Raw genomic sequence first — 22,440 nt, forward strand, 5'->3', positions numbered from 1 at the left:
TCCCAAAAATATTTTTTATATTTGACTTGCACCACGTTTATTGTTGCTAACTGATAACTGACTGAGAGACTGTGCTTGTTGGCCGTATCCTAGTCTCTGTTTATTTGGCTGTTCTTGACAAGCAGTTCTCTAGTTTGCCAGGAATGTTTGTGGAGGAAGCCTTTCTAGTCTGGTGCTGTGATATGAAGGGCATTGGTTTAGAAGAGTTACACTGTTAAGGCTGAAGAAATGTATTTTACTTTGACATGTACTTGATTAATAAAAGGAAAAGGGCTCTTTCAGATTTATGTAATATTTGTCTTTCACTGTTCAAAAAGGTACCATTCTGTATGTACGATGTAGTGCTGTGTTATGTTTTTAAGAGTAGAATGTAGAACACAAGCTGTGGTTGGATAAGGGATGTTATGATTAGAAGTAAGCAGTTGATCCAAACAATGGAGGCATACTCCAGAGCTGTCTGGTATAAAGCAATGATTGGAGACACTGAGCAGATTCTGGATACATTCACATCTACAATTTGGTGACAAAGACGTCAGGAATGTGCATAAACCATCACAAGAATTCATTTATTATTGATCCAACTCACATCAATATCAAACTTGTCCTCAACTCATACACACCACCCCAAACCTAAGTAAAGTGCCACAACAGTGCTGAATATACTAAAATGTTTAATAAAAAAGTGTTCTTTCATATAACTTTTAACACATAAAATCATCTATTGTTTCATGTTCATAGTAAAACATGCTTTTAAAAAGGGGGGTTCCTTTTCCTCTATTGTTAAAAATACATGATATCATAAACAACACATGCAATTAACCTACATATAAAAGGAAAAGGAGATAATACTCAAGACAAAACAATTTGTCTTAATCAATTGCTAATAAATACAATTAATCAACACAAGCACATGATTATAGCCGAGTTGCCATTAAAGTGCCAGTATGTTCTACAAATTTAGCACTGTAAATGCATTGACGCGTTGTGATGGATTAGAGCCAGTTTTGACTACCTCCTTCAAGACAACAAAATATCTTTCACCAATCAATGCTTATTGTTAATACCAGGGGGACCCCCAAATCCTGTTCTCATTCTGTCTTTTCAGAATGCCTGATCAGCAAACTTTATCTTCAAGATGGAAAAGGCGGAGAAGAAGGTTTAAACATTTTCCGAAGGCTACATGCAAACAATGTTCTGATGTTTGAACAAGAGAGTTTTATTACTTAGCCTGAACCTGATAGGAGAAGTAAAATATTTAATTAGGACATTTCCTAAAGAAGATGCAATTAATTATAAAGGGTTCAAAAGATGTCTTATCAAAAGATTTGACCTATAACGAAATTTGATCTGAGATGCAATTTTAATGCTGCTTGTCAAACATAGGATTAGTCAATGACAGTTTTTCTTACAAGGTTATGCAAACAAGTTGATGTTGAACTTGGACCTCCCTGCAGGGTCACCTCCACAGTTTTGCCTTCACTTTCCATCTTTTGCTGAAATTTGTTTTTGTTGGCTTTAGGACTCTGTGCACTATACCTGTACTCCGCCCAAGTGAGCCCTAACCCCCTAGGTGGTGCCTCTCCAGTCCTGGAGCCTTGATGGCTATGTTAAATATGCCCAGATAGTCAAAATCCCAAACTAGGTACTTTGAAAATTAGCCGCTAAATACTGCTCTGTGAACCAAAAGAAGACAGGGACCAAACTCCTCATCTATCCATTCAAGGTGCATTGCCAGTCGGTCTGACTTTTCAGCAGCTCCCACTACATTCTTCTCCTCAGCTGCAAATCCTGTTCACCAGTCCTTCTGAGAAGGGGTATCTGGCATCCTGGAATGCTTGTCCGCTACAGCCTCCAGCTTCACTCCAGTCCTGTGGGACTTCACATGGCAAGGCCTAGGGTTTAGAAGAAAACTATCCCACTCAAACTTTACCCTCTCAGAACATTTTTCTTTAAAATTTCTTCTCAGTTTGAAAGTAAGCACTGAACAGGCACAATGCTCTTTTTGTGTCCAACCCACGCTCGATTGTGGTCGGCCATATTTTTTTACTTTGACCCAATCTTGCGCAATTAGATGTTTGTGGCACTAGTTTTTAACTTAAACATTTGTGACTCCAGGTCTACTGATTGGATCTTTGTCCTTTTGGTGTCAAATAATTTAGTAAAATTGACTTTTTTTAAATTGGCGTGTGGTTTTTCTCGTGATGTATTTTCACTTTAGTACTGTTTGTTTGCTGCATAAATACTTTACACAATACCTCTAAATTAAGCCTGGCTGCTTTGTGCCAAACTACCAGAGGATTAAGGGCAGGTTAATTTAATGACTTTTCTGGTTTATCCTGACAAGGATTGTGGCTGTTGCTTGAGCAAGGTAACATCCCACTCACTATAACACACACGGAGGTGGAGCGAATGATAATACGAAGGTGGCACGTGCTCAATGAGAAAATCCTGCCCTCACTCACAAAATTGTGACATGCTTCATCATTGGGCTTGCTTCAATACACCCCTGCGCAGACCAACGCCTGGGGTGGAGCAAAGGGAGGGGAAGACAATACAAACACGAAACAAATAATATAGAGATATATTTCTGGGATCACCTAAAGAAAAGTGCAGTGAAGGTTAAAACTAGTTTGATGGTTTCTCAGCTCAACAATTTATTCCTGGACCCACTGGCTAGGCCTAATAACATGAAGGATGGTGGTGATGGGGAAGAATTAAAAGTTCCCTCACCCCTCCTTTTTGCCAAAGTGTCGACATGTTTCTGCCTTGGTTGAAGTGCCTACATAGTTGGGTCACACAGGCATTCCTCAGGACCTTTCTGATCCCAATAACATATTGCCCTCTGTACCTGAATTAGGTATCCCTGGAATCTATAATTTCCAATGCCCCTAAGTAACTCACATCTGTTAATATGTAGGGGAAGACACAAATAGAGTGATATAAAGTTACTTGTGCATGGGTAACTACTGTGTGTACACACTCAGATACTTGAAGTACCCATTCATAACTCACATCACATTGCGGCACGCATGTTCCATCTATGTCTGCATGTAGACACAATTGGTCTGGAAAATGATCTAAATGTCCAATATAGAACATACCATCCAATCAAGGGGTAATTCCCCTATAACTACTTGCACAAAATCGTACTTTGCTGGACAGAAGTCCATTGCGCTCTCGTTGTGATCACACATGTTGCGCAGTGAAAAGCCAATCTCACCGAGTTTCATTAAAGTCATGCTAAAACTGGCGAGTAAATCGGGGAGACCCCCTGTAGTCAAACTCTGTTGGATTAAGCAGCAGCTTAAAACATCAATATGGCCTACAGGACCCCTAGAGGTCGGTATCAATAAAATCATGCACCGAGACTCGTGAGCTCCATAGTATTGCTCGGGGAACTCAGTGTTGTATAACAGCCTCTACAAAATGCCCCGGAGCAGCTAGGGCTGTGAGTTGTTAAGGTTACTTGCTCACCACACCCCCTCCTGTGTGGGAATGCACTGTGAAATGCCTGGTGGTCATGAAATATAATAAAGGGCACCACACGTAATTGTGCAATTTTCCCGTGGCGGTGCCAAACAAACTCGTAGAGCAAGTGGCCTCAAATCGTTGTTCCATCCCTCTGAAAAACCCACCCACACAACTCCTTACTTCGTCAAGGGTGGCACTCTGCCCTGAGAGTTTCCAGTAACCGCATTGGAGGTAACGCGATGCAGATCTGATGCGTCTCTCATAACGGTATAACGGTAGGACTTCTGGTCACGTGACGTGCCCGGCGCTACGTGGCCATGCCACGTGGCCGCGGCACGTACACTCATCACCGCGTTGCTAGGGGACTGAAACTAACACTTTTTTTAGCGCTCTGGGGTAGGAAATCTATATCTATTCTGTGTGTGTGTATGTATGTACACGTGAACCTCCCCATAGATGGAATGTAGATGCCACTCATGAGACTGCCTCGTGTAGGTATTGTAAAGTTGTAATAGAGACACTGCTCTGCATTATTAAGTTAAGGGAGTATGTTATAAAAAATAAGAAATTGCTTAATTGTGCAGCCACAGTGACAATGACAACATAAGGGGCATAGCCTATGCTGAAGACATATTAGTGGGTAAAAGAGGGGGAATCAAAAAAGTTTTACACAGTAGCGCATCTGGGTCTTTCATATAGAATACCCACATGAGATATCTATCTAGTGCTGGGGTCCCCACTCCTTTTAACACATACCAAAAGATATAGTGCAATATTACACACAAGCGAGCTGTGTATCTCTCGCAAGTCTATCCTCCATGGCTCATGACTTAGAAACTGGATAAATATTTTGGATTTATGGTTCCAATCTCTCACCTCACATTACATTTTATAATACTCAGCATGTTAATGTTATATGCTAAAGAAGGCTCCAGAGACTTTAACTAGGGAAATGATCCCTCATGACCGCCATATCTCCCATTTCATTCCATATCCGAACATCCATTTAAATATAATCAATATTACTTTTGCAACTTTTCCTCTTGAAAGTTGGTTTGGCCATAGTGTCCAAGATAGATCATTACATGTCCTCTGACCTTGGGAATCAACTACATCTACAATCTGTAGAGCAGCGAAACTCGTTCTAAGTGCTTTCCTAAGGCCAGAGAAGGAAGGAATTCACAAACCTTCATCAAGTCAAGTCAATTCCGGTAAGAGCACATAGGTCTCAAAACAAGTGTTGAAGTCACCAGCAATAATCACACAGTGGGTGCCACTAAGATCTACTTGAAGGGTGTTCAAAACTATTAGTGTCTGGGTGGATTTATTAAAAGGGGATGATCTGTGTTAGATTTTGATCAATAGGTAAAGAATCCCCCACTTTGGTGACATACTAAGTTCTAGAAGGTCTGGGAAATCAGTGTCAACTGTCTTAATAGAACAATCAAGTGATAGTTTGATCCATATAATGAGCCCTCCAGTTGGCCTGCCTGGTTTCATAGGCGTACAAAGCAAACACAAGGAGAAGATGGACGGAGCACTGAAAGTTTTCAGACACTCACCCCGAGTCACAGATCTGGGTTGAATCCATCCTCATTCTTTAGCTCACTTTGCCACCCTAGTTCAGACATAGCTATATGCAAATCAGTCTTGATCCTGTGTCTCATGGGAACAGTCCAGCCTGAATTGCCAAGCCATGTCTTTCCAGGACCGGAAACAAGCATCCTGGGACCGGTTTCGGGCAAACAGCCCTTATCAGCCAGGCTAGCTTGAATCCAGTGGCAAAGTGAGCAAGGGACCCACGTCTGGGCATACCCTGCCAACTTAGGGTGAACAAAGCAAACACAATGAGATGATGGACGGAGCGCTGAAACTTTTCAGACACTCACCCCCAGTTACAGATCTGGGTTGAATTCATCATCGTTCTTTAGCTCACTTCGCCACACCAGTTTAAACACAGCTAAATGCAAATCAGTCTTGGCCTTTGCCTCATGGGAACAGTCCAGCCCGAACTGGGAGTGAGTCTCTGAAAATGTTCAGCGCTCCGTCCATCATCTCCTTGTGTTTTCTTTGTTCGCCCTAAGTTGGCAGGGTATGCCCAGACGTGGCTCCCATGCTCACTTTGCCACTGGATTCAAGCTAGCTAGGTTCCAAAGGTCTTAGCTTAGAACAAATTTCAGATCCATTGGGTACCTTGGTCTAATGAGATTATGCCTTCAGCATTTGATAATTATACCCTGTGTAATTCAAAGACGTGTGATTGATATTGCTCGTAAAAAGTCACAGGGGAATAACTGCAGCAATCATGTTTTTACATGACAGTGTATTGTTTCCTGGACTAGATGCTGATGATGAAGAAATTGTACACAGAAGAACTTGGAATGTCAAAGTTACCGGAGGCGGTTTGGACAACACTAGCAGTAGACTGTGTCGTACGGTTCAGACTTTCTCAGTAAGACTGTGCATTTTGGACAACATAAACATTAAAACTGCGCAAGACTAGGTCCATGCACACCATCAGGATATGTTGGCCATAGTCCTGGCCAGCTCACAGTGCACCACCTGTACCCAGTGCTTAATTTGAGCCAGTGGTTTCTGGTGCTCGGTACTGGAACTCAATATTTAGCACCAGCACTTATGACAGTCTGCCAAATGGTGACACTGTCTAAATTAGGAATGAGCACAAATCAGCTGTTTATTCATTCAATATACATTAACAATAACTAGTAGCTGCCACCCAAGTTATTCTCAAAGTTTTGGGGGCCTGGAATAGTATGAATTGTCACACTTTTAAAAGTGTGATAGTTAGTAATTTTAGTTGGTACTATCATTAGCAGTGCTGGTAGAGGCAATGAATGGTGCAAGCTGCAGTGGCCTCCTGAAATGATCCCTGACACTTATTCTTTTTGTACAAATTAAGCACTGCATGTACCCCTAATGTGGCAAGGCAACAGGTGATATGTGCAACCTCAGAACATGACAACCGTGACTCCCAAATAAAATCGTGGAAACAAACCTAAACCATTTCATTTAGTAACTCATGCATGCCCAAAGGGAGACACATGAACTACTTGTGTTGGCCTATCAAACATTTATTAAAGCAATAAGATTCAAGTGTAAAATACGTGTCCTGGAATTATTAATTTAATACAAGAAAACAAAACTGGGTAATCTGCGGCACAAGAATTGTCAGGAAAATGAACAGTTTAACCATTGTGCTGTTACATGGATTATATGCTTGCATATAATTATTGTTATGCTCGTACCTAGCACTGCCTATTCTATTATACCTGTACCTAATCTGCCAGAATATCTTAGGGTCATCTAACTCTCCAATTACCTGTGGGTATATTTTTCCCGGTAGCCTTTCTTGGTGTAGAGTTGGGCACCAACCCTCTCAGGAGGTAAACAGAATTCAGCTGGGCTACAACTCCAAACTCTGGCAACCTCAACAGTGTCAGCAAATGCTTCTCTGTCTAAACAAAGGAGTGATGTCTTTTATATAATAAACCTCACCAATGTTATCGTGCCGGAGCCCCAGTCAGGCTGCCTTTATTGATTCTATCTTTACAGAGTGGACAATAACAAACATCAACGATTTGCGTAGTGAACTTAGCCCTCGTATAGAATGTTCAAGGTTCTGTGAATATGTCTATGTAGAAATGTAAATGTAAGCAAAGCCATTTCAGAGAATAGAACCTCATACAGGCAGGCAGGCAAGCAAAGGTGTGTCAAGTGTTAACGTTAAAAAAATCAAATTTAACATGATCAGGTAAAGTAGTGGTATTATTGCCTGATGCCGGAGTGACCATATAACAAATTTATGAAGTCATAGATTTAGGGCATTATCTATTTGTCATTATAGATGAATACTCAAGATTCACATTAGTGAACCTAGTAGCATCAAATTCAGATTTAGGAGTAGCCTTTTAAAAAATAGTTCAGCGAGCAAAACTAACACAAGTTACATTAAATGAAACATTATGTCAAATGTTGAGAGATTACAGGAACACCATTCATGGAGTAACTGGAAAATGGCCATTAGAATTAATGTTTGGACACATGAGAGAAAGTTGTCTTCCACAATTGTCTTCAAAACCTTCAGATTGTCAAGAACTGCTCAGACAGGATTTGATAGCAAATCAAGAAATGAATGACAGGTTATGGAGACAAAAAATGACATGTCTGAATTAAAGATTACCAAACAGGTGATTTAGTGCCAGTTAGGCAATCACAAACAAGGAACTCTAAAAGATATGTTGATCCAAACTCCTTGACTGTGACAAAAATGAAAGAATTGATGACTTCTGTGCAGAATAAAGAGAAAAGTGCAACATGAAATATCTCACATTTCAAAGGTTTTAAACAACCAATAATAGATGAAACTATATATTGGTGATAGAAATGGAAAAATACATTTTAAGATTGATACTGGCTCAAATGATCTGATTATGGGTATTGGAATTAAGTCATTTTCACGCATTACTCAAATTACCAATAATACTAACAACATCATTCGAAAATGAACAAGAGGTATTAAAATTAAGAGATTAATTGAACAATGTTAATCAGACTGTTATAGTTATTATAGCACTGTCTGGCACTGATTGGAGACACTAAGCAGATTCCTGAGTTATTCATTCTTTACATACACCTACATTGCAAAGCACTTAGAAACTGAATGCATGATGGATTCACTAACATGATAATGAGCAGAATGTTATTCCTGACTGCAAAAGAACAGATTTATTCATATTCATCTTTTATTCTGAATTAATCCATTTCAGCATGTAAACATAAATATTGTCTGAAACAAATGCATCAGAAAACATGTGGACCAGTGATGCTGCAAGTAATCATGAAAGGCCATATAGAAGATGCCTTTGTCTTCATCAGTCCTTTCATGAGGATGCACTGGTGGCCAGCCTTTCTGAGAGCCTGACGTAAGAAGGGGCTAGTAGGCAAGGGTTGCCTTCAACTGCCATAAAAGGTGACCATGCTGGCACGCAGGAGGTTGTGAGCTAAATCATCAATTGCGGCCTTAATCATTGGCAGTTGAGTCAGAAGTAAAAGTTCAAAGCATGACAGATACACAGCAAGAAACTTCAGGAACTACCAGGAAATTGTATACTAGACTCGACAAGTGGAAGTAATTTAGCACTCTGGCCTATTGTGGAATTCAAGTAGAAATACACCATTCTTGGTGGTACACTTAAACACTTATCCATTCATGGTAAATACATCTTATTATGTTTTTTGTTAAGAAAATAGAAAGCTTTCCCAGGAGTGTGAAATGTCTGTGACATCAAACTGTCAACGGTAAAATCCCACATTTACACTCACTGTAAACATTTTGTGTTGAATTTAATTTGAAATATAAGGCTAAGTGGCTTAAAATAAATTCATACAAATCATTAAGAAAAAATTGTGTGAGAAGCAGCAGATTCTAGTTGCAGGGAAACAATGCTGGTGGTGGACAAATGTGTCAGTTACAACTGAAGAACTAGGCAATGGTCCACAGAAATCGAAATACACATGTTATGGATGTTCTGCCACCCGTACAACAGTCACTGGACAACAAAAGCTTTCCATAAAGCTTTGTTTTGAGAAAATGTATAGAGCAGTGATCTAGAACTTAGGAAACCTTGGTTCCAATCATAGAATCGTACTCTTGCTGAAAATGTGAATCCCAGGGCCTTTCTTTTATAAACCACATTTAAGTGGGAGTGTAATGTTTCTATAACCATCCCATGATCTCAAGTTACTCTGTAGGATCTTGGCAAATACTTTAAACAGTGAGCTAATCATTGCGATCAGTTAATAATTGTTGGGCCAGACCTGTCCCCTTTTTATAAAACAGGGAAACCTATTGCCTCTTTCCCTAGTGCTAAAAGCTTACCAGGTTTTAGGATTATGTTAAACCATATAATTAACCAAACCCACCAGGCAACACAAAACGTTGCTCTACCTCCCATCTCAGCATATTGCATAGCTAAAAATATTGGAAGAACTCTATCAGAAGAATAAAACTATCTTAAATATTTCAGTGGATTCTCTCATTTTAAGGACGTGAGTAATATGGAAGGCCCATGTCCTTTCATTTATGTTTGGTATTGCACACCACAGCTCCATCTCAGCTTTGGAACACATTACAAGTACCAAACTAATTTTTCATTCTGTGGCTTTTCATAAGATCACGGTTTTGATTTGCTGGACTGTTTATTTAATTTTATTTAAGTCTTTCTTGCTCATTTTAGTTGTTTTCTCCTATTAACTGTAGACACTGGTACTCCCTGCTCATAATTTGAGGCCTCCTTGTTAAAGGACCCAATTCACGGGTTTGACTTTGATTTTCATGTCAGACCATGTCTGGTCACGCTGGACCCTAGAACGATGACTGATGTAGTTAGTTTTGTTGCTTTTAAAGCATTTAGCAAATGCAATAAAACCAGAGAAATCATCTTGCACATATTTTTGTCTTGCCTTAAGGAAGGATCATTGAATCACTAACCTCTCTATTAAATTGTGTGGGAAGACCCTAAGTGTCTTGACCCGATCTTTCGTTATAATATGATTTGATTGACTAGAATCAATCATGTCGATTTAGGGACATAATTGCAAGAGTGGACACTTGCAGCAAATGGTTGCTTTAGGTTCAGTACCATAAAAAAGGCTTGACAGTACTCCATATACCAAAGAAATAAAAGTTAAGACTGGTAAGGTTGTGATTGATCACTTTCACTTGTTAAGTGTGCTGGCGTATCGGGGGAAATCTCACCATTGAATATCCAATGGTTTATCCTTGAATTTAGGAGGCCTGGGTTTAAAACAATAGCTTCATATGTTAAGTACAATTGTATAGTCATGAGCAAAAACAACCACTGTGTCTCAGTTAATTTATCTTCCAAAGCAGGGAGTTCCTAGAAACTGGTGGTACACCTCTGTATAAAGTATTGCCTAGTGAAATGTGATCATGCTGTTCAGCCTTGAAACATTTGGAATCTGATTGGCCTGTAGCACTGGCCTACACTGGAGCTGCAGACATGGAGCAAAACGGATGTGTTGACTATTTGATTATGATTTTTAAAGCAAGAAACATAATCATTCTGAGGATGAAAGTATCTCAAAGTTGAATCAATATAACCAGATTAAATGTGTCCAGTTTTGATATTCTACATTTTTTAAATATATATTAGGTTATGTTATGTCGATTCATATAGCGCACTAATCAACCGAAAAGGTATCCAGGAGCTTGGGTAGGTGTGTGGTCCACAAGGTACTTTTACGACGAGCTAGGTGTTTCGCTTCTTGCTGAACTAGAGAAGTGAGGAGGAGGAGGCTGAGATGTGTTGAGGGAGGTTGTTCCATGTCTTGGATGTGATGTAGGAGAATGAGCAACTTTTCTATTTTGCTTTTGTCGCTGGGGGAGCGTGTGAGAGTGAGAGTGAGAGTGTAGGTTTCTGGTTTGTTTGTACAGGACCTGCATTAAACAAACTGCTGTGTGTGTCTGTGTCTGTCCTCTTTCTGCACTCCTGTGCACTTTGGTTTTACAGAAGAGGGTGTAGATGCTTGTGCAGCCCCTTTAATAATACAGGTCAAGCAGTCTCAGGAGAGACAGTGCATCCATTCTTAATATGGGTCCAGGTCACAGCTTCAAAGCACATATTTCATATTGCTTGCTGCCTGACTGGCTCATGTTAACCTGTCACGTGTCAACCTTGAGCATTCATCAGGTTTGGGTTCTGTTCATTCAATGTAATGTTCCCTCATTTTCAAATGGAGACTCATCTAAAATCGAGTGTTTTTATATTTTGTCATAAAACTGACCAGCGTTGCAAAAGTTATTTTATTTTGACTGCTGAAACAATGTTTTGAGGGGCATTAAAAGAACACTACTGAAAAGAAGTTCAAAAACACTATTAAGATTAAATTCTAAAAAGCATTACTTTCATGGACGTTAGTATTTTATTACCTAATGTTCATAAGATTTTTCATTCTTGTCTCTTTCAGTTTTTTGTGTGCTGTCATGGACTTCTCCAGCTCTCCCAGCTTTTGGTTTCTGGATATCTCAAAAGCTCGATTTCAACAATTGAGAAGCGTTTTGGATTATCAAGTCAGATGTCAGGATTGGTGGCTTCATTCAATGAGGTATTGCTAGGCTGTGGTATGGGTGTTGAAAAAGTTATGAATTGGACCAAATCTTACCATACAACAGGAGGTGAGCTTTATTGAATAAGCTGTTTAGCCACACAATTCTCTTCTCACAGGTTTGAGTACCATTCACTTACTTTGATTGTACGTATTTTTTTCAATCAATTTGTTTTTGATGCATATGTTTATCCCTTGAGCTTTTATTTTTTTATTTTTTTAAAACTATTTCTGAACTATCTTGCTCTGTGAACTCTTATTTTCACCAGCATTGGTCTGGAATTAAAAATCGTTCATCTCTCAACATATAGGCACTTCTCTTCATCTTTATTTCCGTCGTGCGACCATTAAAGTGCATAGTAATAAATAGGTACAATACATGAGAATATAGCAGTCATAATAAATGCACCATTAAAGTGCATAGCAATAAATACATCTAGTACATAAGAAAGACTGTTTCAACATTATTAAAATGTCATCGCTTGGTTCAGGCCATACACAGTAAATAAAAGCAATCAACAATAAAAAATATAGCCAAATTATACATCTAGGACAGCATAATAAAACTCCTATAAATAAAATCGTGTCAGTAATCTACGGTCCACTCCATAAAGTGTTGGGTGCCTCAAATAGTCAAGCAATCCTGTATAGAAATTCCTGCAGTGACATTCGCTTTATCCTGACCATGATTACAACTAGAGTAAAACCAGAACCTCTCCAGCAACATGGGATATGAACGTCTGACGCTTGAACTAGATGCTCATTAAAAACCTACTTCAAGCAAAAGCAATAGATGTCGTAGTATAGGATTTTAGTATCCTTAATGCAACCCGATAGCGTCTGATTCCAAAATTGCAGCAAATATTTCTCAACATATAATTTCAGGAACAATGTTACACTTAGCATTAAGTCATTGTCTCTGGGGGTTGCCTGACTGTTCTGTCCTAGCTGTCACAGGTCAACCTAAAGCTTCAAAGGGGCTCATGTTTACATCTCTGAACTGAACTGGTGGACATAGCACAGGAGGCTACTTTTAGACACTGACTTGTAAGACACTAACTATACCCAGTTGTCCTTAAAGTAAGCATTTAGTCGAAGACTATTACATTAACTGATCCCACTTCAATTAATATTGCTTTGTGGCATCTGGTAATAAAGCCATAGCATTTAAAGATCTTACTATCTCTGGCCATCAATTTTTTTGTCTCTTTAATAGAGCTGAACCATGTTCTGCTAATTCTTGCATCCTTTAATATAGTTCATTTGTCTTTACTGGGAAATGGAGAAGCTCTTCTAACAGAAGTATTATGCATAGCATCAGTGTGGCACAAAGGAACAATACTATAGATACTGAAACTGCTCGATAAACATACATTTACAAGCATTCAACATGGCTTCTGGCTTGTCACTCTGTTAATCTTGTTTTCATTGGTATGTGCGTGTTATTTCCTGTTCTTTTCTTTTCAAAATATTTTGTTTTCGTGTCTTTTTGATTCTGTGGAGCGTGTGCTAAGTATTTCCTTGTTGACGGTTTCTTTCAGCTTACTTGAGCTACTTTTTAGGTCTCGCCTAGACAGCGTGTGCGCTGTCGCAAGACCTGTAGTAAACACAATATGGAGGGTAATTTCTCCTGCTGCTTGCCATTGGTTAACTCTGGCATTGCTCTTCTTACCTGGTTTTTTGTTGGCTGGTGATCCGATGTCACTTCTGTTTATTCCAGAAGCAGCACCGACCAACTACAGTTTAGTTACGCTGCTGGGCTGTTATCTTTTTATTTAGGGAAAACTTCCTTGTCTCTCATGCGGCTGCTTGGGCACCGTGCTGTGTGTAGGTGCACCTGCTGGGACACCGTGGTATCACCAGTCATAGTGGCTCGGGAGCAGCACTTGCTGAGGAGCGGGTTCTCAGCGCCATGGCTGGCTCGTGAAGCCGAGGCTCAGGTTCCGAGCTCATTATGGCTGTCTGCTTGTTTCATTTTGTTTCTCCTTTCAAGTCCGGTGGTCTAATCCTCTGCCTGTCCAGTGCTTGGTAAGAGTTAATAAAAAGTCTGTACTCAGTTCATGCCTGAATTGTGTTTTTATTTTGTTGCAAGCACAGCTGTGCTTGCGGCAGCCCTGGATGGCTCCTGAACAGTATTTCAACAGACATATGCTACACATGCTTCTTGCAGGGGCGCGCATCAGCGCTATGCGACACGACATGAGCTCCTCAAAGCCAGCCTGAATTTCCCTGGGTAGAAGCTTTGCTCTGTCATTGGCCCTGCACAGCTGCTCCCCGGGGCAGAGGTCGCTCACACACTCTTTCCAAACACAAATGTTTACTTCTGATGGAATTGTAACTCAGCAATTCCAGTGCAGGGACTAAAACATCTCGTCAACCTCTGAAGCTTTAACACCCAGACTGCTGCTAATTAAAGGAGTAAAACGGCGTGCTTTTTGGTCGATGCTGCTGTTAAGCATATGCAAGTCCCAGTGCCTCATTCTAGCTAGCTTTTATCAGACACACATTCCCCCTGCAGCAGTCTCTGCTGTCAGCCATTAGCAGAGGACATCTGGTCACTCGAATTACCACCATCGTGCACACATACCTGACTGCCATCGGTACCGGGTGCTAATTCTCTGCCTGTCCACGTGCTGGGTAAGAGCTATTAAACCGTCTTTACTCAGTTCTTGTTAACTTTTGTTGTCAAGTCCAAAAGACTCATTTACCCACTTATTTGCTTCGACTCAGACGCTGAAGTAAGTAAACACCTTGGAAAATGCTCTGGGAGGTGTGGCAGCAAGCAATCCGCATCGCCTCGCGTCTTTATTGACTTCTAAATGGCAACGCTTTGACTTTAAACACGCCTTTCGTTCTTTAAGAACGGAGTCGCTTTCACTATGTATTTGCATTTGTTTATTTCACACTGGCAAACAAATTGATTCGCTTTTCCGAGGGTGCTGGGCCAGCAGCTGGTTATTCTCCCGTACCCAGATCACCCCACCCCACTGTTCACTGTTAATCCAACTTGCTCTTCTGTCCCCCAGCCTTTCATCTCGCCACCCCCTCCTCCACCCTAAGCTACTTCCCTTCCCGCTGTCTCCTGAGCGCCGATCGCTTGATTTACAGCCTCAATAGCTGTAACTCTAATTTACTACAAACAAAACCTCCACTGCAAATAAAATAACATGCATAAAAACATTACCACTACTTCATTGCTGTCTCTCCGCTCTCCTTGTCACACTGTCCCTCCTTTCACATTGTCACACTGTCATTTCTTTCACCAGAGTCTCTCGGCTTCTTAGTGGACTCCTCCTTTCACCTCAGCCTTTCACGGTCTTCTAATGACACTCCCCTCCGGTACTTCATGGGCTATCTCTCCCCTCATCATTCTGTCCCTCCTTTCACCAAAGGTTTTCCATTTCTCACACAGTCACTTATTTAATCACAATCTTTCAGTCTCTCATTGTAGCACTCCCCACCAGCACTTCATGGGCTCTCCTTGTCATCCTGCCCCTTCCTTTACCAGTCTCTGCTTCATACCGGCCTCCTCCTTTCATCTCCCCTAATGGTACCCCCCTCGTCCTCCTGCCCCGTCACTCTCCTCCTTACCCTGTACCTCCCTTCATCAGAGGCTTGCTCTTTTTTATTTCCCATTAACTCGTTCTCCAGCGCCACAGGTCATACCAAAAGCAATAGCACCATGAAAATCGTATTAATCTACTGCAAATAAGAAAGTAAAAAACATCATTTTCAATGCCAACAGCTCCAACTTGAACAAGTGCGAGACCTATTGCATTGTAAATGCTTGTTTTATTTTATTTGTCGTCAGCACGCATTTATGCTGAGGAGCTGAAGCCGGAAATCGAGCTCGTTTGTGTGCCTGCACATCGAATCTGTGTGTATGTTTGGCTGTTTGTAAATTAGACCTTTTTTTCAAGACCATGTACATTTTCAAAATGCATTGATTTTCTTAAAGGGTTTACGCTTATCTTTATTATTTATTTAAAGCTATATGGGATTGCTGCTTACTATCATCTCTAATATTATTTATACCTTATCTTTTTTTGAAGCGCACCTTGGCTGTAAGAACGTGAACATTAAAAAATGTGTCCTCTTTTAAATAAAGATTTCGGGCCCTTTTTACGCTTGGCAAATCAGTATGCAACGTTTTACAGGAAAGTAACATGCAGAAAGGGCCGAAACAAACTCTTTAATATGCTTAAAAAAAGATGATACCAATGTTCTCCTAAAAAAAATTGCATATACAGTAAGGAACGGCAGCCGATTATTCTTTCAAATCGGAATCTTGCACTGCCACTTTGACATGATACTCTTATCCGTTTTACAAAACTTTAAAGCAGGTTTCCACTAGGGGTGGGCGGAATTTGCGTAATCGCGTTACGCAAATCTCCGCGAAACGGTAAAAAATCCCCGCGAACACGCAAAAATTCCGCGAACACGCGGAATTACTTGTTCGCGATACTTTTTTCCTGTTCGCGATCGCTGTTTGCGTGCTCGGGGTGAAATATCTCGCGAACACGCATATTGAGAACGCGAACAAGCAAAACATTTCGCGAAGTCGCGGAACGCAGATTTTTGAGCAATTTCGCGTTCTCCGCGGAACGCGAAATTACCCAAATTCCGCAAATTCCGCGAACGGAACGGAATTTACCGCCCAGGCCTAGTTTCCACACAATAAACGTAAGCAGCAATCTCACACAACTTGTCATACTAATTCCTCTGTACAATGCTTTTTACACAGCTGGGAAAATGTAACCTAGAAAACATAAATTTGCGTGTGAGCCTCACTTTAACATTTGGGGCGATTGACAGTGTTTACGGCCTAGTCATTCTGTAGAGTTAAAGTGTTAATGGTTGACATGAAAGAGCCAACAGACAGGCTGCTACGTTCTTGCAACAGTGTTTCCGTCTTTTTCTTTGTTGTACAAAACGCTTGTTTTGGGCTTCCTGGGCCCTTTTAATGCATGCCTTTTTCTATTAAAAGTAGCATGGGATTTTTATTTTTAACTCTGTGAAAACTTGCTTTATTTATTGTGTCACGCAGGTGTATGTTTGTTTGTAAACCAGACCTTGGCGTCAAGAATGTGGGCTTTATAAAAACATGCTATTGTTTTATGAAATGGGATGGGCCCTTTTTATGTGTGGATTTTGAGTATTGGAAATTGTACGGCAATGGTGCTTAATTTTTTGTTAATGAAAACTTGAATTAATAGGTTTGGCAAAATGGATTGGAAAGTGACGTAATAGTGCCAGTGCAACTTGTAGTCTGCCAGAAAAATGTGCGCCTTGCAATTACGGTTTCTTTTATCATGAAATCATTAAAAAAAAAAAACAGTGCATTAAGTAATTAACAGTCCGTTTGTAATCTTGTTATTGAAGTTTCAAATTAACCTCTTATACAGGATCTGCAATGCAGTGAGAGTTAATACCATAAATATTTTCATTAATAGTTGGAACTACGGATAGATCGCTATCTATAAGATGTTTGTTTCATTCGTGGGCTGCTCCTAGCGGCAGGCGCTCTTATCCACTCCGCTATCTCACTCAGTGGTGGCACAATGTATGTTTGTTTATCTTTTTCTGCAGCATAACTTGCTTGTAAGAACGTGGCAATTAAAAAACATGGTGTCCTTTTATTAAACAGTACTTGACCTTTTGACATGCGGCTTCCCAGTGTAAAATATTGTAAGGGAATGCCGCTTCCTTATTCCCATAGCCACACCTCACCATACTCTACTTCAATGCCATTAAAAAAAATCAGCTTCTTCATTAAGAAGCACAATTCCCTTAGTTATTACTTCAACATTCATCACAACCAAAACAACTAAGAACAGTTTCTAAAATTACATTTTACAACTATTAACAATCCGGTTACATAGCAGCATAAACTCAAAAATAAAAAATAAAGGATGTTACAAAGGCGAAGCCTATTGGTTACGCCAATGCTTGTTTCTCTTCAACATGCTAATTTTGAACTTCACTGTGGTTGAAAACGCAAGATGCTTCTGAATCTAATGCTTTCAATTACAACATAGCCAGTGGCTTGAATGTAATGAAGGACTAGAATACAGAGTTTAAAGGGAGCTGCTGGTGTCCAGGCAGATGGGAAGAGCAGCCCAGTGACTCGAGGAAGGATGGTTGTGTGTGTGAGAGTTTTAGGAAAAGCAAAGGATGGCTAGTGGATTATTCCTGCTTTAGAAGGACTGAAAGTTAGAGAGTGAAGCCCCAACCAGCCTTTGATAGCAGTGAAGTACTATAAGAGTTTATTTTAGAGAAGGGGCCTTTATGGTAGGAAATGAAAGTTATGTCATCAGCATATAGATTATTTAAGAAACCAAGGATGAAATGTGGCGTAGAGTGAAGAAAAAAAGATACCAAAGACAGAGTTTCAACAAGACACATGTGATTAGGTGTGAAAGATAATTTCTGAGCATAGGGTTCTAGGGAGGAGATGATTCCAGTTTGATTTAGCCTAGGCAGAAATGATTATTGTTGCTGATTTGTGGGAGGCCTCAGGTGCTCTTGGGAACCGTACCATGTAGATGGTGTACTACTTACCACATGCGCACTTTAACGCTCAACATAGGTGTAGTAGGTACTATATACTTTTTGCAGAACACTACAGTACATAGGGCTCTAATATCAGGCAGCCTTGAAGCCATCCATTGACAACCAATATCTAGATGGATTGCCTTTAAGATTGTGTTTGTCAATGCTCCAGTTATGGCACTTTCACTGACCCTATTTTGTATGTATGTTTCCAACACTATATGCCTTTGTGCAATCTTAGATCTGTGGCTTCTCACTTGGCTGGACATTCCTGCCATCTAAAGAACATGTGGAGGGAATCAAAGCATTTTCATAAGTCAATGTGAGAATGCAGAATTTACTGAAGGGCAGATACTCTGTTAAGTAAGAGGAGCGTTGCCCCACTAAAAAATTGCCCCAGAGATAGAAAAATAAAATGGTAATAAAGTTAATTTAGTTCCATTCTATTTTACAAAACCCCGTCCTGAGCTGGGCGTTAGTACAAGGGGTTGAGCTCTCTGATTTCTACGGCTGCCAGTCAGGCAGCAGCAGAAAGCAGCGATGTGTCCTCTGCACTTTAAGTGAGCATGTCTTTTTGGCGGGCCGTCCTGTGATGGCCAGCCAGACTACACATTTTAAACCTCACTAACCCAGCTGTCGTACACAGCTTGGTAAAAGACCGCATAGGGCTCAAGTGCCCTCGGAAACGGCTCGAGAGGTCACTCCTTCCAATCCTGCTGCATGTCATACAGCATGAGAGCAGTGCCAGGATTGGCTGCTGAAGTTTCTTGGAGCCTCTCCGCCTGTCTGGAGAAGACCCGAGTGAGGAAGAGGACACTGTGCCAGGAAGGTAAGTGGGATTATTTTTTTACTTTTATTTTTGTCCCCACAGCCTCACCTCCCTCTCTGCATGCCAGCTGCCACTGAATTTACTTCTAGTGCAACTGCATGCCCCCCTCACGTCACATCACCTTTCACACTCCTTTGAAAACCTAGCTTCTCTCACTCAGTGATTCAGTTCATTTCTCCAGCCTCCTGTGTCGAGCCCAGCACTGTTTTACCTCTTGAGGTCACTGTGCGGTCTATAAGTGACATTCATTCATTCATTTATGAACTCCCAAAACACCATTCAAGGTACAAAATCCACAAAGTACCATTATAGAAGGTAATAAAATTCAAACAGAAGCATGGAGAATGGGTTAATTTCCGTCTCTGAGTATGCTGTATCTAGGTCAGATAAGAGCTTGCGTATATCAGACTTACTACTAAATCCACCTTTTCTCCACAAAACTAAGCTAGTTAATTCTTTGCATGCTCTGCAGGCGTTTATGGATTTCCAATAAACAGTTGAACTAAATACGCAGCAAGCTGATACATAACTGAGACCTGCACCTTTAGGATTGATGATGCAGTAGAATAAACCTCATTTTGCGATTGCTGAAGGTTGCGAAGAGTAGTTGACATGCTTGCAAAGCTTACAATCAGTAAATTGCATTTCAATTTGCGTTTGTCCAGAACAGGGTCGGCCTTTAGCATGGGCGAGCTCGTGCCCAGGCCCAGGGCGCAAATATTCTGAGGAGCGCATGGAGCTGTGCTCATTAAGTTAATGCCAACAGTAGCGCCCATCTAGTCTTGCTCCAGCCTTGTCCATGTCCTGTGTGATTGTTTCTGTCTAATTTCCTAGTTGAAAGTGGTTTTAATCTTTCATTATCATATGGTGGGCAATGTTTTAAACACCCCATTGCCCCCTTCCTTGCCCTTCCTTTACTGTCTCACCCCTGCTGACCCACACCAATGAAATGATCATCCGCGTGAGGCACATAAGCTAGCAGTGATTTAGATGAGCTGGGGTAGGTGGGGACATTTGCTTTCAGGGGGCAGTCCCTGCTTATCCAGGGATTCACCAGTGAACACAAAAGGGACCCCCTTGCTGAGTCATTTAATTAACTAGCATCTGCAAGTGCGCCAGATTTGTCTCCGCTCACGCCCAGAGTGCTATCTTAACAAAGGCCGGCTTTGGTCCTGAACTCAGGAATCGAGTCACCACTTTATTTAGTGCAGGGATCTCCAACCAGTACGGCATGAGCTACTGTAGCTCTCCAGCTACCTCCGAGTAGCTCACCTGTATGCAGCTCAGCTTATAAAACGAATTTTTTTTGGGGGTAGGTTGAAGTATGATACATAAAAAAAATGGAAATTATACAGCACTAATAATATTAGTAGCTGTCAATGCGTTTCATTGAACATGAGTAGCTCTCAATACAGAAAAGATTGGAGAGCCCTGATTTAGTGCATGATAAAAACAGGCAAAATGCACCACCCTGCCTAGCGCCTGCAAAGCAATGAAAGGCAGCTGCTAAGTTATGTTGCAACTATCAAACCTGAAGGCACTTAGCTATTGTAGTGACCTGCTGGTCACTGATCTAGTCTCTCAGTTGTACCAGCCACACCCCGAGGGCTGGCTTTCACCCCACCCCACTTCCATCCAACACAGGCGTCACAGGACATCTGACCCTGTTAATAAAAGGGGCCTGGTGTACGTGCCCTGGGCCAGTTCTACCCACTAACTACCCGTGTCTGTGTACTGGTTATTTATGAATGGGGGCCTAGGACCACACAGTATTACATTGGCGACAAGCAGGTTGGCCTTGCGTGTGCTGTTGCCTGGTGTGTGGAAAAAGGGGGAAAGCATTGCCAGTGTTGTGAGCACCCCGACTGACACCGAGGCAGATGGCGCCGGTGTCGACGCACCAAGAGTGCCCCTAGAAACACAGAGGGGCGAGCTGGCTATATGGGCTGCCTGTCGCGACTCCGTCGACAAACAAGTGAAGTGCCAGCTGACCCGCAGGATGTTAGGTGAGCCCAGGGAGTTAAGGAAATGCTGCAGATCTGTGCCAGCTCTATGGTGAAATAAAAAAAAATGGAGCAGAGAGTGAGTCCATCCCACATCTGATGTGCCTGCTGCTGAGTCTGTGTACAGTGAGCCCTGATTGATGGGAGAGGTGAGTAGGGCAGCAAAGAGTGAGCATTATGATAAAAGGAATAGGCGTGGAACAACGGTCTACTTCCCTCCCTACCCCCATGAAGAGAAACCCTGTCCCCGAATTAAGTACATGGTCTGGGGGAAATGACTGCCGGTAGGAGGAGGTAGTGTCGGCCTAAGACTTGGACCGCTATCTGCACTGAGGCCAGGCACCAGAGTCTCTGTCAGTAACTCCAGCTCCGTGAGATTTGAGAAGCTGCTGTGAAGGAGCGGGAGCATTGTAAGACCTGGTGAGCGGCTGGCCGTTACAGAGAAGAATTAAGAGAAGCAAGGAGGGGGGCAGTGATGCACTCTTGAGACTCTGCCGAGGCCTGTGTGCTTCATACTTTCCACACCAGCATCAAAAGAAAGACTCACCGGGAGACGGGAGGAGGTGCTGCGGCCCGGCGGGAAGGTCTCCTGCAGTGGGCATGTCGTTGGCAGTGGAGCCCCACTTACGAGTGATGCGAGAGCTTGGACGGCGGGGAATCATGTGAGGCCCAGCGCGGGCCGACAAGGTGGCGAGTGGTGCCCAGGGGCTCCGCTAGTATGGTGGAAGGGCCCCGCGCAGCCTGGGAAGGAAGAGTCGACTGCCCAGGTAGGCGATGGCCGTGGCCTGTTGTTCGAGAGTGGAGAGCGGTGGTAGACCCACCCAGTGGCTGGTCCTGGTATTGCAGCAACAAATAGAGCCTTGTGGTTGTTGTGATGGCTCCATGCAGCACTCCTGCAGCATTTGGAAATTGGTAGTGGCTTCAGCTAGAGGACACTTACCGAAGATAATTGAAGCTTGGGAGATGGCTCCATTGGTGCACGGTCTGGGGGAAGGTCCCCCTTTGAAGTGAAACTGCCTCCGTTAAAGGGGTATTCTTGGGAGAATTTGCTCCAAAGAAGAGAAGATAGCACTGCCAAGTTCCAAGGTAGGGGGCAGAAAAAGGACAATGTCCTAGTGGCCATAGATGGCAAGTGCAAGGATCAAAAGAGAGTCTGTAAAGGAAGTCCTGCAGCGTAAAGGAGAGGTGGCCTGAACTACAAAAGGGTGTCCGCATCATGAGCGCATGAGCTAGCCAAGATACTGGACAAGTGTGTACCCTATGCCACCCCAAGTATCTCGTTCAGATATCCTGGCCGTCCCCTTTCCAGACACTGCCGCAGCACATCTTTCTTTCCTTCACATTATACGTTTTGCTTCAGTATTACTTTATTGGGAATTTATTTTCTTTCATTCACAGTATAAGATCTATTTTTGGTCCACTTCACCAGGTGTTAAA

The 22,440-nt window shown here is 41.8% G+C and overlaps 1 protein-coding gene across 3 annotated transcripts in view; it reads left to right on the forward strand.

Moving 5' to 3' along the window:
* LOC146806066 (solute carrier organic anion transporter family member 2B1-like) overlaps positions 1-22,440 on the forward strand; it is a 456,740-nt gene that overhangs the window by 139,635 nt on the left and 294,665 nt on the right. For all 3 annotated transcript variants that reach the window (XM_085623369.1, XM_085623367.1, XM_085623368.1), the window contains one exon: positions 11,482-11,619. In XM_085623369.1, the coding sequence (XP_085479495.1) occupies positions 11,590-11,619 (30 nt within the window). In that variant the 5' untranslated portion in view covers positions 11,482-11,589. The remainder of the gene's footprint in view (positions 1-11,481; positions 11,620-22,440) is intronic.

This window comes from Triturus cristatus, chromosome 8, assembly GCF_964204655.1.
Source record: "Triturus cristatus chromosome 8, aTriCri1.1, whole genome shotgun sequence".
In the NCBI taxonomy this organism is placed as follows: domain Eukaryota; kingdom Metazoa; phylum Chordata; class Amphibia; order Caudata; family Salamandridae; genus Triturus; species Triturus cristatus.